The 19,970-nt window shown below is 35.3% G+C and overlaps 3 protein-coding genes and 3 non-coding genes across 18 annotated transcripts; all 6 read left to right on the top strand.

Annotated features, from left to right (window-relative positions):
- The first annotated feature begins 2,540 nt into the window (after nucleotides 1-2,540).
- Nucleotides 2,541-2,623, top strand: LOC127116797 (small nucleolar RNA U31b). Its single transcript, XR_007801584.1, has one exon. It is a non-coding gene; the product is annotated as a small nucleolar RNA U31b (small nucleolar RNA).
- A 135-nt stretch (nucleotides 2,624-2,758) lies between these two features.
- LOC127116758 (small nucleolar RNA Z195/SNORD33/SNORD32 family) lies at nucleotides 2,759-2,834 on the top strand. Its single transcript, XR_007801549.1, has one exon. It is a non-coding gene; the product is annotated as a small nucleolar RNA Z195/SNORD33/SNORD32 family (small nucleolar RNA).
- A 101-nt stretch (nucleotides 2,835-2,935) lies between these two features.
- LOC127116759 (small nucleolar RNA Z196/R39/R59 family) lies at nucleotides 2,936-3,021 on the top strand. The gene has a single exon (XR_007801550.1). It is a non-coding gene; the product is annotated as a small nucleolar RNA Z196/R39/R59 family (small nucleolar RNA).
- Nucleotides 3,022-4,198: 1,177 nt separating this feature from the next.
- On the top strand, nucleotides 4,199-8,347 carry LOC127078501 (zinc finger BED domain-containing protein RICESLEEPER 2). 13 transcript variants are annotated; one of them, XM_051019366.1, is made up of 6 exons: nucleotides 4,774-6,748; nucleotides 6,852-6,918; nucleotides 6,988-7,310; nucleotides 7,393-7,451; nucleotides 7,640-7,747; nucleotides 7,895-8,346. In XM_051019366.1, exons 1-2 carry the CDS (start codon nucleotides 5,407-5,409, stop codon nucleotides 6,905-6,907), a joined length of 1,398 nt encoding a protein of 465 aa, XP_050875323.1. In that variant the 5' UTR covers nucleotides 4,774-5,406; the 3' UTR covers nucleotides 6,908-6,918; nucleotides 6,988-7,310; nucleotides 7,393-7,451; nucleotides 7,640-7,747; nucleotides 7,895-8,346. The 13 variants fall into 13 exon arrangements, 10 of the variants coding, with proteins under 10 accessions (XP_050875323.1, XP_050875229.1, XP_050875028.1 ...); XM_051019272.1 differs by having other exon boundaries at nucleotides 7,611-7,747; XM_051019071.1 differs by having other exon boundaries at nucleotides 7,603-7,747; nucleotides 7,895-8,345.
- A 2-nt stretch (nucleotides 8,348-8,349) lies between these two features.
- LOC127088678 (proline-rich receptor-like protein kinase PERK1) lies at nucleotides 8,350-9,506 on the top strand (the record flags this gene model as incomplete). The annotated part of the gene is made up of 5 exons (XM_051029327.1): nucleotides 8,350-8,485; nucleotides 8,570-8,656; nucleotides 8,742-8,812; nucleotides 8,948-9,024; nucleotides 9,265-9,506. Coding segments are annotated over 5 exons (561 nt in total), but the record flags the coding sequence as incomplete, so codon positions are not given.
- Nucleotides 9,507-17,708: 8,202 nt separating this feature from the next.
- On the top strand, nucleotides 17,709-18,981 carry LOC127078427 (membrane protein PM19L). The gene is made up of 4 exons (XM_051018907.1): nucleotides 17,709-17,973; nucleotides 18,111-18,330; nucleotides 18,546-18,591; nucleotides 18,701-18,981. The coding sequence occupies exons 1-4, from the start codon at nucleotides 17,847-17,849 to the stop codon at nucleotides 18,788-18,790; spliced, it is 483 nt and encodes a 160-aa protein (XP_050874864.1). The 5' UTR covers nucleotides 17,709-17,846; the 3' UTR covers nucleotides 18,791-18,981.
- Nucleotides 18,982-19,970: the final 989 nt, after the last annotated feature.

Here is a 19,970-nt window from a genome sequence, read left to right as displayed (position 1 = left end):
AAGAGCATGAAAAATATAATATTCATGACGTATAAGGCACTGGCAGAAGCTTCGAAGTCAACATAATTTTTTTATTCATATTGTAGTACACAATCCATTATATCTATATATTGTATCGGGTTAATTGTGATTGTACAAATAATTTGATACAATATATTAATATTGTCATATTATTTTGTTTAAAATGTCAAAAACTTAGTTTAAAAAGAAAAACATATAAAAACCAACTGCATGCCAATTTTTTTTATATAAATTCAAAAAACTTAGTATGTATTAGATTTATCAATATATCTAGTACCTAGTATAAGTTATTGACATTTTTGACAAATCTAGTAGTTACGAATATTTTTCAAAAACAATTGGCCTATATCAAATTTCTAGAAAAAATCCGATATTTCATCATAAATTTTCCGTAAACAAATGAATTTTTACCTGTTTCTTCAGAAATATCCGGTAATCCTTCAAAGAAATCAATAAACCTCATAATATTTAGCAAAAATTCGGTATAAATTCATGTAAAATCCCATAAAACTAAATACTTGTAAAAAAAATCCAATATTCTAACATAAAATCCGGTACAACACAATATTTTTCAAAAAATCAGTAAAATTCATCAAGGGCATAATTGTAAAAACAAAACTTCATGGGTGTCAAGCAATGTTTTAAAAACTGGACCGAACCGGTCGATTCAACTGGTTGAGCCGGGAACCGGAGATGAATCCGATTGGGTTAACCTTTCAAAACCGTTAGTGGGTCAAAACCGAAAAAATCGGATTGAACCGTCCAAAACTATTCGAACCAAAGGACCAGAGCCGATTTTGTAAAACCTCGCGGTTCAAAAAAATTCATCAAATTGGCCATTTTTTATTTTTTTTTATAAATTTTAATATGTCAATATCAAAACTTAAAATACATTCTCAATCACAAAAAAAAAATCCATAATTTTTTACAACCAAACAAACTTTTAAGTTTTATCACTCCATTATAGTTTTTCTTTCAACCACATTTTATCATCATCACGCCGTCTTTTTCAAACATAGTCACGATATCTAACTCAATATTGATTGTCGTTCAAGTCAATATTGTTTGTTGTTGTTAATTAAGATTTATTTATCGTAATTCAATTCAAATTCATTTTTTTTGTTTTATAAAGTATATTATATCATTTATTTTTGATATTTTATCTTAGAATTTAATTGAAATACACTAACAGTGTAAAATGATTTTACAAAGTCAGTTAATCATAGACGTTGGATATTGGAACAAGTTTGATTTTTATTTTAAAAATTTATAAAGTAATGCAAACGGGTGATGATGATGAATCGACTGTGTAAAACTTTTTACGGTGACAGTGCATAGTAATTAATCCTTCTATCTTATTTAATTTAGAGATTCTTAATTATTTGAACTTCATTTTAGTTATTATATTATATTATTTTGATTTTGATTTGAATTAGTTTAACTTATTTTATTGTAATTCTTTAATTTGGTCAAATTGTTCTTAAATGAATGTTGAAAAATGAAGTGTAGAACTATGTTATATTATTATATGTATTATCGATATTGTTGTATTACATTTGTAATAAATTTTTGAAATATTTATTTTATTAAGGTGTGAACATATGATTATTTGTGACATATTTATAAAGTTTAATTTTATATTATTAGTTTATTTAATAAACGGTTCGACCATAGGTTGAACCAATTGAACCTTAAACCGTAAGCTTTACTGGTTCGATCTCAGGTATGACTTTGTGTGATAAGACAAAATCTCGAAAACCTCTAATTAGGAGGATTTATCCCACCACTCTCAATTTGACCTAACACCCCCCACATATTTTCATAACATCTATATTGTGTTTATCAAAATTATGTCAAAAAATTTGGTAAAACAAGTAAAAAATCTAATATAAATTAAAAAGTCTGATATCATATTTAAGATGTCCGGTATGTATTTTTGTCGGTTTAAAAAAATGAATTTAACATACAATATTTTTTGATAAATCTGGTATTTTAAATAATTTTCTGGATTTTAAAAAATAGTCGATAACTCATATTTAATAGGCAAAATTTTCTTTTAATACTGTCGGATTTTTCAAAAATTTTGTTATTTATCGGAATTTTAAAAAATTCTGAAAAACTTCAAAATATTTTGTAAAATCTGGTAGTGTTACATTTTGTTCTACACAAAAACGCAAAAGAATCCGATATTCTTTTGAAAAAAACCTATATTTTACAATACGTTTATAAATCCAAAAATATTTAATAAAAATATAAAAGTGATAGCAACTCTCATATACGGAGGTGTTTGGTGTGTGATCCAATAAATATAGGCCCAGCCCACAAAATAAAAACCAACCCTAAATCCATTTCATGTCATTCTTGCGTTATAAAAGTTTCAGCTTCAGACACCGTTTTCTCAGCCTCATGGGAAACCCTAATTCTGAGTAGAATCTCTGATTCATTCAATAGGAACAAGATCCGAAGCTAATTCGACTCTCTGTTTTTTGTTTAAATTATTGTTTTCATTAGCTACGATTTGAAATGATGATAGTGATTGTCGCCCCAGTCTTAATTTGCACCACAATGGTGTAACATGGTGACTGACTTTTATATCTGATCTTCTCTATACAAATTCAATTTTATGTTTTATTCTGTTTCTCGATTTTATAATTTTGAGTTTGTTCTTTTCTTTGTTAAATTATTCCTATATTTTATTATTTTAAAATTTGCTTTGATTTGAACAATTATAATATGAATGAGATGTGATGATGATTATCCATAAATACTGCACTTGAATGATGATTACCACATGCACTACCATCTGATCTCTTGTGGATTTACTGTTTTTTTTTAAATATTATGTATATTGTTTTTCATTATATTTTTGTTCTATACTAAGATATTGTTGTGGGTTTAGCGTCTAATAAGGTTTAGCAATCAGTGATGACCTTTTTCATTTAATATATGATCAATATGTGATTATTACACCAAAATCACCATCTTTCGGCTGAGATTGCTGTTCTGTTTGATTGGTAGAATAATTTGTTAGATTTAAGAAGGAGCAAATTCAAAATTTACACTAAAATCACACTCTTAGTGATGCACTGGTTTGTGTCGGAAATGGTAATGGCACCCTATCCAAATTGTCCCAATGCCAAGGAAATACTCTATCTAGTCTCTGAACTCCGGAATTTCAATGTTAATACCAAGCTACAACTAAAATTCAAATCTTCGAGAAATCGAATCCAGCATCAGAGCAAGGTAAAACGGATATTAAAGAGGAGGCATTCTCTTGGGTTTAAAAGTCAAAAAGAAATAGAGTTAGAGAAGCTTTTTGATTTGATGCAGATCCATCTCCTAGTAAACATAATAGCCTCTTTAAAACTCTCCACCACCACTGCCTTCTATATTGTTTTACATCATTGTCTAACAAACTTGTGAAGCTTTCAAAATACTCATGTTCCTTATAGGCCAATTCTACTTTGTTATTGGGAGAAATGATACTTGATAGAGCATTTAGAAAAGAGAGAAAATGGTTCAGGAGGGCGGATAACATTGACTTCATGAAAATCTCCCTACCTCCTATAAACATGTTTTCCATCATAAGATAAATAAGGAAACTTACACTAGAAATTATGTGGTCTATTCTAGTTTCTAAGAGTTTTCCCATGTTCAAACTAACAACATTCATTACAAGATTACACCAAGATTTTGACATGTTTAACTTTCAACCATAAAGTCAATTGCAAAAGTAACAATTTACTTTCATCAAAATATTTAAATTTTAATAAGATTATACCCTATTACTTCCATCAAAATATTGCATTCTCTCGTTAAGATGTCTTATCCATAACATTTACTTAAATTGCGCGACTCTAAGAATCATGTTATTCTCCTTTTAGACCCAACATCAATAGTAGGGGTGGACATAATGCAACCACCCGACGGTATCCGACCGTTCCGATCCAAAATTTGAGACACCGTTCGGGTTTAGTCGGTTGGTGGGTTAGGTTGGAAAGTAGCAAGAGGTTTTTACGGGTTTGTGCGGTCGGATTCGGAGATTGGTTTTGGGCCCGTCGGAAACCGAATCCGACCGAATCTAAGGTTATTTTTATGGCTAGGCCCAATCTAAACAGAAATCTAAGGTTCATTCCTAATCCTATAGTTAGAGATGTGGTATGAATCTCACTTTTTCATACGCACAAAATATTCGATGTATCCACAGAGAACTAACAAAAAACCAAGACTCTCTCTCAGTCTCAAATCTCAATTCATTAGTTCCACTTCTTCGTGAGATTCATACGCACAAACAGCAACGTTACTCCGCTAGGGTTCATCATTCTCTCAGGTAATCGGTTGATTCTAGGGTTCATCCTTTCAATTTCCAGTTCGTGGTTTCATCGTTTAAGAACTAACTCTTTCTACCTTCCAATTTTTCGGTTGATGCTAGTTCGTGGTTTCATCGTTTAACGAAGAACCGTCGCCGTCCATTATTCAACCACAAATCACCACCGAGCTTGTTAGATCAAGGAGTTGGATGAGTCCTGCCGCCAATGGAGCGCGGCAAAAGTAGCTTGCAAGGAGTTGGAGTTCCTAGCTTGCAAGGAGTTGGAGTTCCTAGCGGAGTTGTAGATCAAGGAGTGAGTCAAGGTAATGCCATCACCTGTCATTTTTATACTGAGTGTTTGTTTAATAAGTGATACATGTTATGCTGTCATTTTTAAATGTATGAATTATAGGAGCAGCTGCTGGTACTGCACTCCTTCCACTTCGAAAAAGGAAACTTAATGCTAGTGGTAGTAGAAAAACTTCTACGGTTTGGGAAGAGTTTAACATTTTACCGGATGAGCCTGAACCTATAGCCGCGTGTAAACACTGTCATAAAAGGTACCGATGTGACCCTAAAACACATGGTACTTCTAACATGCTAGCTCACTCGAAAGTGTGTTACAAAAACCCTGCCCTTTTGTTGAAAGACCCCAATCAGACAAACCTTGTAAGCGGCGAGGGTGGGTTTTTAGTTCCAACTAGTCAAAGGTTTAATGCTGCAGCCTGTAGGAAGGCCATTAATACCTTTGTTATCCTTGATGAACATTCCTTTAGAGTGGTTGAGGGTGTTGGTTTTAAGCAAATGTGTAAACAATTGCAACCCCAAATGGCTATCCCTACTAGGAGGACCGTTGCTAGGGATTGTTTTCAGCTTTACCTAGCTGAAAAGTCACGTCTTAAAGCCTTTTTTAAATCTGATTGTACTAGGGTTGCACTAACCACAGACTGTTGGACTTCGATACAAAACCTTAGTTATATGGCCACCACTGCACACTTCATTGACACTGCTTGGAAGTACCAAAAAAAATTATTAGTTTCTCTTTAGTTCCAAATCACAAAGGTGATACCATTGGCATGAAAGTCGAGGACGTTTTGAGGGAATGGGGGCTTAGGAAAGTGTCTACAATTACCCTGGATAACGCAACAGCAAATGATGTGGCTGTGAGTTATTTGGATAGAAGACTTAAGAGCAAGAATGCTTTACTGGGTGTAGGTGATTATTTGCATATGAGGTGTGCTGCCCATGTCTTGAACTTGGTAGTGAGAGATGGTGAAAAAGAACATGAAGGGTCTATTGAATCAGTTCGCACTGCTGTTAGGTTTGTAAGGTCTTCTCCACAAAGAGCTATGAAGTTTAAGGAGTGTGTTGAACTTGCGGGCATAACTTGTAAAAAAAAACTTTGTCTTGATGTTTCTACAAGGTGGAATTCCACTTACCTAATGTTGGATGCTGCTGAAAAGTTTGAAGCTGCATTTGACAATATGATTGATGAGGATCCTGGATACATCGAATATTTTGACCTCCTTACCGGTCCACCCGGTTCTCAGGATTGGAAAAAAGTTAGGGCTTTTGTGGTTTTCTTACAAACCTTCTATGAGGCAACCAAAGTGTTTTCAACTTCGCAAGAAGTGTCCTTGCATTTAGCTTTTCATAACTTGTCTTCAATTTTGTGTGAGCTTCAAGAAGCTTCATTTAACTTGAATTCTTATGTGGCTCCAATGATTTCACATATGAAGGTTAAATATGATAAGTATTGGGGGGATGTGGGAAAAGTGAATCATTTTCTTTACTATGGAGTGATCTTTGATCCTAGGTTTAAGTTTAACTATATTGAGTGGTCTTTTAATGATATGTATGGGCATTCTAGTGACCTTGCCAAGAAAAATATTGAATGTGTCAAAACTAGTTTGTTTAAACTATATAATTGGCATAAATCTGATCATGATAAGAATGTTGGGGCTAGTCCTTTAAGTGCACCAGGGAGCACTTCCCTTGGAGAAGCATCTTCCCAACCAAAAGAACCATCACCTTTTACAAGGGCTAATGCTTTTAAGAAACATCTGAAGGAAAAAGACACAATTGAAAATGAAAATGAACTAGAGAAGTACTTAGGTGACCCTTGTTGCGGGGAGGGGGAAAATTTTAGTATTCTTAATTGGTGGAAGGAAAATTGCACCCGTTATCCTATATTAGCAACCTTGGTTCGGGATGTGTTGGCAACACCTGTTTCTAGTGTAGCCTCAGAAAGTGCTTTTAGCACGGGGGGGAGGATTTTAGATATCTATAGGAGCTCTTTGAGTCCAGATATGGTCGAAGCGCTTATATGTACTCAAAACTGGTTGAAGCCTTCTGACAATGATCTAAATGTCCTTAATATGACTGAAGAATATGAGATTAGTGAATCAATTGTTTCAGGTACGTTATTAATGAAAACTTTGTCTCTTTTAACATTATTTTAAATATTTGTTAAAATTAAGCCTCTTGCTATATGTTTAACGTATGTTTAAACAACTTGTAGAGTTTCAAGTAGCTACTGGTGGAGCAGCTGCTCCTACACAGGCTGGGCCTGTTTAATTCTCGCCTAGGTATGAAAAATATAGTTTTGTTTTATGTCTTACATTGGTTTAACTATACTGATTTGATTTGATTTGCAGCTGTGAATTTTTGAATATTTTGGAGTCACTTTGTGATTCAATAAGACAAGCCTTTCTTTTTTGGAGTCATTTTTTGAAACTAAGGATGGAACCGTTTCAGTAGCTACTGCGTTTGCTGGTCATCAGGCACGTTGTCTTGGGCTTATGCAATTGTTCTTACCGAAGTACACAAACATAATGTCACTTGTATTTCTTTTGCATTTGTGCTCAAGCTTACAAACTGAGTTTGAATACTGCATGTTATGCTAATCTGTTTTTGGTGGTGCAGTATACTGGGATGATGTTACTTGAGGAGATGGCCTGTGTAATGTTCTCTTGCCTGTGTAATACCACTAATCAAGACGTTTGAGCATATAAATTTAGCTTTCTGCCTGATTTCTAAGAAACCTTATATCCTATTGGCAGGTTGTTAGTTCTGTGCCTTCTCATTCAAGTTCCATTGAGTGTGTTGGGTTCGCACCAAGGTATGATTTAAGATTAGTAAACTTTTTATAAGATTAGTTAACTGTTCATAATCTGCGTGCATGTGCATTTCTGCACATTTTCATGTCATGTATGCTTGATGGATCATGCATGTGTTTGGTTGAAGTTTTATTTATTCAAAGATTGCTCAAGTCTTGAAGGACAGTGACATCCTGGAGATGACAATCAGACAGGACGAGTTCAGCTTGTGCCTAGGTCAAGAGGAGGTGAAGAACAGTCTCTAGGGCGTTCAAGATTTGGTACTGGAAATGCAGGTCAGGGGTATACTTTTGAAGAGGTATAACTTAGTTACAACTTGCCTAAAATATCTTATTTTTGTTATTTGTGACTGACATAAATGTTTGGAAACCATGGCAATTCATTCCTTTGCTTACAGCAGTTGAACTGTTATTTCACTTGAGGTTTTAAAGCACTAGTAATGCAGGTCAAGGTTCTTTTTCTAGTAGTTATGGACCTCTGTCGCCGAACTTCTGGTCTGCAACACCCCTTGCCAGTTTCTCAGGTGGGGAGCAGCAACATTCAGGTTCGTTTGCATTATATTGATGGGAACTACACTGTACTGCCAGAGGTTGTGGAAGCATCCCTTGGCCCACATATGCAGGTAACTTTCTGTTTTCTGTTTTCACAAGCATGATGCATTATTTCCACTAGTTTAAGATGCCACTCAATTCATGATTTGAAAATATGATGCAAGAATGATAGAAATGAATGAAATAGGGATAGAAAGGGGCTCGGTTGTCTTAAACTAGCATGTTGTTTCTCATTTAATCATAAAGCACACTGTTATAGATCATGTAGGAACAGTTAATATGAATGAATATTGAGCTCTTGATATAGTACATGCTTTTGTTTGTTTTATTTCATTTGGGTGAATTAAGATCTGTTTCTTTCCTTGATATTAGCCGTGTTCATCATAAACATCTTGTTTCTCTTGTTGGATACTGCAGCACCGGGTTTCAGAGGCTACTTGTTTATGAGTTTGTTCCCAACAATACATTGGAATTTCATTTACATGGTATTTTTTTTTGTCATTCTTTTGTGTAGCACAATGCTTATGCCAGAAGTGTTCTTAATTCTTATGATTATTTTTTAACGGCAGGAAATGGACGACCAACGATGGATTGGCCAACAAGATTGCGAATTGCTTTAGGATCTGCAAAAGGACTTGCTTATCTTCATGAAGATTGTATGCTCTGTACTTGACTGTAATTTTTTCAACAAAGCTAGTTTTTGTCAAACTCAATGTTTATTGTAATTATCTGTTTGTGTAGGTCATCCTAAGATCATTCATCGTGATATTAAAGCTGCTAACATCCTTCTCGATTTTAAGTTTGAAGCAAAGGTATGCTCTTTAATATATCTTCCTTGCAGCAGTGGTGATGCTCCATTTAAAATGCCCTAAGAAGTTCTGTGCAATAATTGTTTAATATGAAGTGTGGATTTTAGTTATAATTTAGTGTCAAATTTCTATTAACAGGTTGCTGATTTTGGTCTTGCAAAGATTGCTTCCGATCTCAACACTCATGTTTCTACTCGAGTGATGGGGACTTTTGGGTAAGAACTAATTTATTCCCTTCCTCTCAAAATTTGGATATTGCAAGAAATGTATTTTCTAATCTGCTATTGTTTATGGTAGATTGAATTAATGCATTAAAGGGCATGAAATGTGCTATATGGTGGTTTAGAACTGCGTTAACCAATCAAATTGTTGTTGAAATTAGTTGTTAAATTTGTGTCAAAATATCAGTTCTGATATGCTAAACTCATGAATTATCAATTACTGCTTTCTTACAGGTATCTGGCTCCAGAATATGCAGCAAGTGGAAAACTTACAGACAAATCAGATGTTTTCTCTTATGGAGTCATGCTCCTTGAGCTATTAACTGGACGTCGACCGGTTGATAAAAATCAGACTTACATGGATGATAGTTTGGTGGAATGGGTAAGTGTCATGTTACCATCCTCCTCTTTTCTTGAGGGCTAAATATAATTTGCAACTGAAAATTCAGTCATTTATAATATATTATGAAATAAAGAGTTTTCTGTGTAATATTTCTTTTATTGGAAGAGAACAAGATGACATAGAGTGGCCCTTAACTTTATTCATCTTTCATTGTCATCACAAGCTAGGCCTTTGCTCATGCGTGCTTTAGAAGAAAATAATTTAGATTCTCTGATTGATCCAAGACTTCAGAATGAATTTGACCCTAGTGAGATGACGCGTATGGTAGCATGTGCTGCAGCTTGCACACGCCACTCAGCAAAGCGTCGACCAAGGATGAGCCAGGTAAAGTGAATAATTTGTTCTATCATTTATTACTGCACTCCATTCCTTTTGAACTGTCTTTTTAAGAAGAAAAACTATCATTCGTTGTGCTGCTACTGTAAAATCAAACCTAGGTCTTACTTTCCATTCTGAGTTCCTTGTATATGTAAGCATCTTTTTGGGTCTAATAATGGAACAAACCGTAGGTTGTGCGTGCCTTAGAAGGAGACGTGTCACTAGCAGATCTTAATGAAGGAGTAAGACCTGGACACAGCAGTGTCTACAGTTCTCACGAAAGGTGGATTCAGAGCTACAATTCAAATTTTTTTGTTTTGCAGGCATATCAAGAGGAGACTGAATAGCTCAAGCTTCTTGCTGAATGGAAGAGAAAGAAAGGTGGATTTAGAGCTACCATGTTTGTTTTTGGTGAGTACAAGACCATTGTTCTCAAAGTTTACCTACTGAAAAGAGGTTTCTATCAGTGGTAGCAAACCCTGTTAACCTTGTTTCTGTTATAGGAAACTTGGTGGCGGCTCAAGTTGCGACAGAAATCGGTTGGAGCGAGTTTGCGATTTCAATGTTTTCACTAGGAATGGTACATTATTTCCTAGATAAAATCCACTTGTGTTGGGTTTATTTTGGAATGAGCTCAATTATTTTTAAAACCGAATAAACCGCATTATGAAACCGAACCGAACAAAACCGAAACCGAAAATAACCGAATTGCAAACCGGTCGGTTTTGGTTATGTTTTTTTCCAACCGATGGTTAGGTCGGATTGGGAATTTGGGCCCGAAAACCGATCCAACCCAACCGATGTCCACCCCTAATCAATAGTATGTCTTTAACCTCCTCCCTTAATTTTTGGAAATTACTCAACTGGTACCATGGAGTGCACTCCACACCTCTAAAAATCAAAAATATTTTTATTAATATTTAAAGTTATATTTTCAAAAGCCCCTAAAATTATACAAGTCTTCGTAAATTTTTGTCTTACACCTCATTTTTTTTCTTCCAAAATCTGATATGGAGATGCATATCTGTGTATTTTCTTGGGTGAATCCGGAAAGGCATCTTTGTAAAATCCCTTGAAAGCATTTGAAGCCATTAGAAGTGTGGTTATTGAACATCATAGGGGATATTTCGGAGTTGCATGTCTGAAAAAGTCCCCCTCAATGCATTTTAGGCAATGCCTTTGTTCTAACTTTGATATTATTTAGAACAATTTATATTTTAGGTCATTTTAGACCAACATTTATCATAACACCATTTAGAGTGTTATAACTTGATTCAAACATACTCATACATTAATTCAATAAATTCAAAATATACAGACAAACATAAACTACTTGGCATGTGTTGCAAGGATTTTGTGCCTCGATAATAATGGCTTCTACGTGGGCCAACTAGAACTGCATTCTTAAAAAAGTTCAGCCTTTGTGCCCGATCTTGCCATACCCACAATACACCGACATGCCGACAACTAGTCATGGGAGTGGTCATCCCTAGCCTGCTCATCCTCCAGTATCTTCTTATGAGATGACTTAGGTGGTCCTCCAACAATGTCTTATGTCATGATAGGATGTGACACCTTGTAGAACCATGTGATGTAGTCGTCTACATAAGCTCATTGTACATGAGCTTGCATCCTACGATAGTCCCCTAATATCAGATGACTATCGAGATCCTTAAATATGGCATGATGATCTTTGTGACGGAGAGTGGGAGGAGGAGAAAACACTAAGAGGTGTATCAGAATAACTTGTAAATACCCAAACTAGCGCATCACTCACTCCGCAGATGTGCATATATCATACGTAACCCACAAGCTAGCCATCTGGAGTATAAGGAAATGACGTCCAGTTGATGTGTCTGATAGTGATCGTCGTATGAGCAGAACGCGATGTTATTTGCTACATAACAATCAAGATACACCCAAAAGGGCTCGATTTCATGATTCCCTATGAGTGAAGCATATAGACTGACACATGGCCAATCATTAATTTAGTTTTCCTCAATTTGAAATTCGGATATACTAGGAAAGTTGGAGAGGATACATCCTTGAATATGATCCAGATAAAATATTAGTGAAAAGTGTAAAAAAAGAGTTATGAAAGTATTAGTAACAATAAATTATCTTAAGGAGCGCGTATCTTCATATCAATTGTGTTGTCTTCCAAAGACAAGTTTCACTCAACTTCGAGTACAAGTAGACCACACATAAGACCTCCACTTGTACTCGGGAATGTTGTTAAGTCGATGGAGTATTTAAGCTAGACCACAAACATGGACGTGCCAACCACAAACAAGAAGTAACACCTCAATGCATATTGCCAATGGTACTTAACATGCATATCATCACCGTCGACATCCACAAACATCTGCATGTGGTTTTATAAAGGTTTTCCAAGAATTCAAATCTACTATGAGCACCTATGGTGTTAACTACATCCTTATTGGAATCAGTCAGGTTAACTCCAAAATAGGTAACCATCATCTTGATGACTTCATCTCGATTGAGCTTGGAGTGGTCCAGTAATTTTTCCCTAATAGGAAGTTGTATGAGGCATGAGACTTCATCCAAGGTGATGAACATCTCGCCAATAGGAAGATGGAAATATGACGTCTTTGAATGCCATCTTTATGCAAATGTCGTTTGGATGCCATGACTTATTGTCTTGTACCCAATAACACATAAATCTGAAAGCCTATAGTAACGGAGAACATTATGTAACCAATCATCTTCATCCTGTTCCAATTTAAAAATATTCCTTCTATGACTTACGGATTTTAAACATGGACACTTATGTAAAAAGAATCAACATCAGTCGTGATTAAATTTGTATAAAACAGATGTAATGCAAAAGTGAATAAGTATACGTCTCCTTCATAGACATACCTAGCAACATGGCCTCCATAAAGTTAAAGTAATGAGGTTTCATATGGGCCTTCTGGATAACTATATACATGGGCATCCACATCAATAGTGGATTCATCCTGATTGGCTTCATAAGCTTCAAGGACTTCATAAGAAGATGACACGTGCCCCCGTGAAATAAATGCCTGAGAAAGGCGACTTAAGGAAGTAGATAATTTTAAACCTCAACCTCGAGAAGTTGATGATTCACCATTAAACAAGGTAGCATCGACTCGTGCCCTCGTGGGTCTGACCTTAGCCCTCTCACATTGTACATACGCGTGTTGGGACACACGCCTGAGCCTTAATCTGTCCTGGTTATTTTCAGCCATTGTACTTGTAATAAAACCAGAAAATCACATCAAAATGCAGTCAAGGAAAAATCAGAGATGTATCTCCATAAATTAGTTCTGACAAAATCCCGAGATGCATCTCTAGATAAACTCGTGAGTTGCAGAAATGACATAAACCACATTGATGCCCTAAACTCCAATCAAATGGGAATGTGTGTCTATACCAGCTACCTATTTCGAATGTAAATACTACCTAATGCATCTTAAACAACCTATTTTACCTAATACATTAATGAAATAAAAAAAAATGAAAAAAGATGAGAAACTTACTTGATGAGAATTATGGATAGGGATGACAATGGGCAGAGTTTAAGCAGGGTACTATGGTATATCCCCATATACCTACAATGAAAAAATTCTCGTACCCGAGCTCATACTCGCTTCGGCATCAACTTTAGCACCCGTACCTATACCATATGGGTATGTAAGTACCCATACTCGTACTCATTACCCCATTTATAATAAAAATAAATATATTAATTATAAAATATCATATTATTTTACGTTTTTAAGAATATTATAAAGTTTTCAATTTTTTTTTTTGAATTATGAAATAAACAAATACATATATTATACGTAATGGTTGAACATTGATGTATTTTCTAAAATTGGTAGACATATATTGCTATATAATAATAAAAAATTAAAATATATAAATATATAGACTGTGTAGGTATGGGGCGGGGTGGATACTAAGGTACTCATACCCGAACACATATCCGTTTATTTTAATGGGTAATTATCTGAGCTCATGTCCGTACCCATTTTTGTGGGTTTTTACCCTACCTATTATTGATATTTTTGTGGGTGCCAATTGAGGATGAGTTAAATTGTCATCTATAGGTGTGGATAAAAAACTTGAAAGAAGTGAGTGAAATGATCTGGAATTGAATGTAGTGAAGTAGAAGTAGTGTTGAACCTTGAAAAATAAACTTGAAGAAACTTGCTCACGAGCTCAAATGGGATTTTAGTGAGTTTGCACTAAATGAAGAAGGAATGGAGAAGGGTCATACACATATATATGAATTAAATGCGTATGGAGATGCATCTCTATAAAATTCAATGAGTTTGAGATACATCTTTGGACTCACCCAAATGTTGATACAGAGATGTATCTTCGAACTAAATTTTAATAAAATAAGAATGACTCACCAATTTATATTGAAGAGTGTGTAAAAATGGTGCATCCTAAAATGTATCTCCAGATTTTAGGATATGTCCTTTTATCGTGACGGAGAAACACCCTCAACGAAGAAAGTATTCTCCTATTTTTTTCCACCAAATGCGACACCTTAAAACATAACATATGTGAATTTTTTTACGAAAATAACCCTGTTTTTCAAGAAAATTCCAAAAATAACTCTGGTTTCAAAAAAAATCCCAAAGTACCCCACTTTTAGGAGGAGACACCAATCCAATTGGCGACTCCTCCTAAAAATTGAATGGAGGTGCCAATTGGATTGGCTAGGGCATATGGTGCAGCCAATCCAATTGGCGCCCATGTGTATCACTTGAGAGGATGCGCCAATTGGATTGACACCTCAATGTAAAATGCATTTTTTTTGTTAAATGGTCTACGTGATACATAATTTTGAAATAGGACCAATTGATATTAATAAAATTTTCCGTTTACACAAAAAAGCCTAATGGTGATAATCGGGATCACCTAACCGACCTTCGGTCCCACATCCCCTAGCTACCCTAACCCACGTTGATGATTCACCGCTGGTATTTGAGCATCTGAGGGGCCAGGAGTGTCACTACCAACTATAGGAGATGCCCTATTGAGATAGTCAGACAAATCGGCATAGTCTTCAGTATGCATCGAGGGTGTACCGCTGTAGCTGAGTTCATGACCCATGCCAGAGCAGTTGGGTTGTGTTTGACCCATGCATCAAAGGTTTCGCATTCTGCAAACTTATTATTCAAATTGATGACACTTGATTATACGGCAAATACAAGGGTACTTTTCTTATGGCGGTTGCACAAGACGACAACAACAATGTCTTTCCCATTTCCTTTGCCCTGGTTGAAGGTGAAACAAATGGTGGATGGGGTTTCTTTCTTCGACATCTCAGAACGTATGTGGCTCCACAAGTCAATCTCTGTTTGATTTCTGATAGACATGATGCTATTGAGAGTGCCTACAACAACCATGACAACGGATGACATGATCCTCCTTCTACCCATGTCTATTGCATTAGACATATTGCACAAAACTTCATGTGTGCAATAAAATATAAGAATCTTCGCAAAAAGGCGGTGAATGTTGGGTATGCTTTAACTCAACCGTCATTTCAATATTATCGTGATGAAATTAGACTGTCTAATGAAGACGCAGGAAGATGGCTGAATAACATACCAGTAGAGCAGTGGACATGGGAATTTTACGGAGGTTGTCGATGGGGCCACATGACAATAAACCTTGTGGAATGCATGAACGGGGTATTCAAAGGAATTAGAAATCTGCCAATAACCGCCTTGGTAAGATCGACCTATTATAGGTTGGCTTCTACGTTCGCAACTAGAGGTGAAAGATGGAGTGCGGTGTTAATGTCTGAGCAAGTATTTAGTGAGTGTTGCATGAAAGTCATGAAAGAGGAGAGCATCAAAGCTAGCACACACGATATAACAGTCTTTGACCGTCATAGGAAAAATTTCAGCGTCCATGAAACAATGGACGACAACGAGGGGAGACCAAATTTATCCTATGCTGTTAGACTAAACAAAAGTTGGTGCGACTGTGGAAAATTCCAGGCCTTCCGCATTCCTTGCTCCCATGTCATTGCAGCATGCGCATATACTCGTCAAGACGCTTACAACCATTTATCTGATGTGTACAAGACTGTCACTGTCATGAATGTATATAATAAAAACTTCTCGGTACTACCAATGGAGGAATACTGGCCTCCATACGAAGGTGATATAGTTTGGCACAACGACGAGATGCGTAGAAAGAAAAAAGGAAGGCCAAACAACACACATATCAGGACAGAAATGGATTCGACAGATAAAATGATAAAATTATGTAGTATTTGTCGTCAACCAGAACACAACAAGAACAACTGTCTCAATCGAGGAGCATCATCTGGGTCATAAGCTTTTTGTAACGTTGTATTTCTGTAACCTTCAATCATTATATATCATAAAGTTTTTGTTACAACGAGGTTCACAACAAACATCAGTACAAAATAAGCTAACTGAAAACAGAAATATTTCTAACTGATTACAACAATCAAATTGATGTCATCTCGACCGAACATCATTTCCCTAACATCCTTATCAGTTTTCATTCGCACCCAACCAAAGATATTGTCGAGTCTCTCAATACTTCTAATTTTTCCCCCTTCTGGTATTTTCCCATCTAACCAACGAACCGACTCCCTCTTCAGTTGATCGAACATAGTGATGTTCCAGAACAACATCAACATCTGAGGTTTGTCTCTCGTATAAATCACTTTTCCGTATCGGCGACGAGCACCAAACATGATTGCCAAATGATGAAATGAGACGTGGGACAATGATTCACACAACACATCTATTTATAATAAAAAAAATTGCATTTTACACTGAGGTGTCAATCCAATTGGTGTCTCCTTTATAAAAATACACATGGGCGCCAATTGGATTGGCTGCACCATGTGCCCTAACCAATCCAATTGACGCCTCCATTCAATTTTTAAGAGGAGTCGCCAATTGGATTAGTGTCTCCTCCTAAAAGTGAGGTACTTTGAGATTTTTTTTGAAACCAAGGTTATTTTAGAAATTTTCTTGAAAAATTAGGTTATTTTCGTAAAAAATTCAACATATATCACTCCTTCAAACATACATTTACTGCTTTTAAATATTTCCTATAAAACATATTCATCCCGAACTTGACACACAAGCTTTTAAATTTTTCTTATAATATATATTTGATTTAATATCTTTTTTATCCCTATATTAATATTAATCCCTTAATTTAAAAAAGATTCATTCATATTAATCCTTAACTTTTTAAAATATATTAGATTAATTATTTTTGTTTAATTAACAACTAATTTAATGACTAATTTTTGAATTTTTTTATACTTAATTAAAAATATATATAATAAATTTTAAAGAATTAAAAACTAATATAATCTTTTTTTAACTTAAGGAATAAAAATAAATCCCAAAATAAAGATATAAAAAAATATTAAGCTAACATATTCATCTCATTCTGACACATAAAAATTCCTCCAATTGTCTTTAACAAAGTCTTGATATTGTAGTGTATTTACACAAACTACACTTTTTAGCTTTAATAATTTTAGGTGCCAGTATATCTTTATTCAATCCACTGTAAAAAATTATTCTTTGTACTAAAAAACATTTTTTTAACTGGAAAAAAAGTGTAATATCATTATAAGGATAGGAAGACAATATGATAAAATAAGTGACAAGAGTCATTAAGAGGCAAAGAATATAACTTTTCTGTAAGAACAAACAACTACAGAAATCAATAAGGTATTAATACTAGGATTAAAAAACAGTAAGAAATGTTATACAAGTAAGAATCAGGATCTATCTAGCATATTTCATCTTGCCTTGAATTTGAAGCATGAATCTTATTATCTTTACAACCCTTCATAGCCCTTTGTATCTAGCAGCCTTAGCAAGTAAAGAACTAAACCTTTGTTTTGTTTTCCATCATTTCTATACGTATATATATATATAGGCCATAAGAGCTCTCATTTACACAAAACATTTGTATCATATCCTAGTCCTGTGCTTAAGATTTTCCTTCACAACTTTTTGTCTTTCTGATATTTCCTTTTCCAACCAGCTTTTTATTTGGATAAAAACCACACAGCAGAAAGATGGCAAATGAGCAAATGAAGCCAGTTGCAACTCTTCTTTTGGGGCTGAATTTTTGCATGTATGTCATAGTTTTGGGCATTGGTGGATGGGCCATGAATAGAGCTATAGATCATGGTTTTATTATAGGTGAGACTTTCTCCAATTTTTTATTCTATTAACTTTTACTTTTCATCGCTCGAGTGATTAGTCTCATCAATTGCGTGTCGACGATACCAATAAATGTTTATTTTGTTATTTGATGTGAAAAACTATGCAATATGCAGGTCCAGGGTTCGATCTTCCGGCTCATTTTTCGCCCATATACTTCCCTATGGGAAATGCTGCCACTGGATTCTTTGTTACATTTGCTTTGATTGCTGGAGTTGTTGGGGTTGGATCATTGATTTCAGGACTGAATCATATCCGTTCCTGGACTTCAGAAAGCTTGCCATCTGCAGCTTCAGTTGCTGCCATTGCATGGGCTTTTACCGTTCTTGCCATGGGGTAACCTCTTCTTCTTGACATCATTACATTGATTATATCATCAAGGTTTTTTTTCCGTCGTAACCGTTAAAAATTCACACACAACGGTGAGAGTCAGGTTCGAACCATGACTAGCAATATCGACTTTTGCTAGTTGAGCTAGGATTTACGGATGATATCATCAATCAGCACTATATCACATATCTAATAAGTAAATTGGAATATGATTTGTGCAGTTTTGGGTGCAAAGAGATTCAGCTGAACGTCAGAAATTCTCGTCTGGTAAGACACAGGATCTATTTACTGTTTTTAAGAATGTTTTCTTAAATTTTGTCAAAAATATAAAGAATAAGTTCCCTTAACAAGATGTTTGAATTGTTCAAATTTGCAGAAAACAATGGAGGCTTTTCTGATTATTCTTTCAGCTACACAGCTTTTCTACATAGCAGCTATTCATGGTGCCGCTGCAATAAGGAGATAAAACTTGAATAATACGATTGAAGTGTTTGTGTGATTTTTATTTTATTTTTTTGTTGCTTTCCTTACCTACTTGAACTATTCATTTATTTATTTTGGTGTGGTATATTACATGATTGGATTTGTATTGATTAAGAATAAATTGTTTATAAAATATTATAAATATTAATATCATCAGTATATTTTTTTACACAAGGAGTCTTAATTTATTTCATTACTTAATTGGTATTCAATACAATGAAAAATCAAATTTAAGAATTAGCAAACTTAATCTAAGAATTGACCGCTTTAGTACAAATACATAATTGAATTTGTTTGAAGATTAGCAACCTTCACCTTGAAGTTGGAATTACAACGTAATAAATTCTTAATACAAAAAATAACACTACGCCAAAAACTGGAATAGACAGCGCTCCTTAGAGGGCGCTTTATTACAAAAGCGCACTCTAAATTAAAAAGAAAAAATAAGGAGCATACTATTGGAATAGACAGCGCACTTTAGAGGGCGCTTTTGTAACAAAGCGCACTCTAAAGTGAAGCGAAAAAATAATGAGGAAATGGAGGGACACCAATAGAGGACGCTTTATTGAAAGCGCCCTCTAAGGGTAACCTTAGAGGGCGCTTCTAAAAAAGCGCTCTCTATGTCCATGTACATTTCCAGTTTATAAGGCGCTTTTGGAAAGCCTTAGAGAGCGCTTTTAGAAGCGCCCTCTTAGGCCCCCTTTAGAGGGCGCTTTTGTAACTAAGCGCCCTCTAAAGTGAAGCCAAAAAAAAAATGGAGGGACAACAATAGAGGGCGCTTTTGTGAAAGCGCCCTCTAAGGTTACCCTTAGAGGGCGCTTTTGAAAAAGCGCTCTCTAAGTCCATGTACATTTCCAGTTTAGAAGGCGCTTTTGGAATGCCTTAGAGAGCGCTTTCAGAAGCGCCCTCTTAGGCCCCCTTTAGAGGGCGCTTTTTTTAAAAAAGCGCCCTCTAAGGTCCCCTTTAGTAAACATTAAAATTATAACATATACTGCATGTCTCTTTATTTTCCCTCTCTATAAGCTATTTCGTTTACGTAACTGGGTTTTCTCTCAACTGCGATTACTCTCTACTGCGATTACTCTCGTCCTCCGTTCGTTCTCCCTCCCTCACCGTCATCGTCGCCGTTCGTTCTCCCTCCCTCACCGTTCACGTTCACTGCG

Source organism: Lathyrus oleraceus, chromosome 1, assembly GCF_024323335.1.
Source record: "Lathyrus oleraceus cultivar Zhongwan6 chromosome 1, CAAS_Psat_ZW6_1.0, whole genome shotgun sequence".
NCBI classification, from domain to species: Eukaryota; Viridiplantae; Streptophyta; class Magnoliopsida; order Fabales; family Fabaceae; genus Lathyrus; species Lathyrus oleraceus.
Note: the sequence above shows the minus strand (reverse complement) of the source record. Positions and strands in the feature narration are given on the sequence as shown.

Excerpts from the sequence above, each read along its gene's own strand:
- LOC127078501 (XM_051019366.1), top strand. The coding sequence starts at position 5,407 with ATGAAAGTCGAGGACGTTTTGAGGGAATGGGGGCTTAGGAAAGTGTCT. Across the intron at positions 6,749-6,851 it reads TAGTGAATCAATTGTTTCAG|AGTTTCAAGTAGCTACTGGT; the intron begins GTACGTTATTAA and ends AACAACTTGTAG.
- LOC127078427 (XM_051018907.1), top strand. The coding sequence starts at position 17,847 with ATGGCAAATGAGCAAATGAAGCCAGTTGCAACTCTTCTTTTGGGGCTG. Across the intron at positions 17,974-18,110 it reads AGATCATGGTTTTATTATAG|GTCCAGGGTTCGATCTTCCG; the intron begins GTGAGACTTTCT and ends TGCAATATGCAG. Across the intron at positions 18,592-18,700 it reads ACGTCAGAAATTCTCGTCTG|AAAACAATGGAGGCTTTTCT; the intron begins GTAAGACACAGG and ends TCAAATTTGCAG.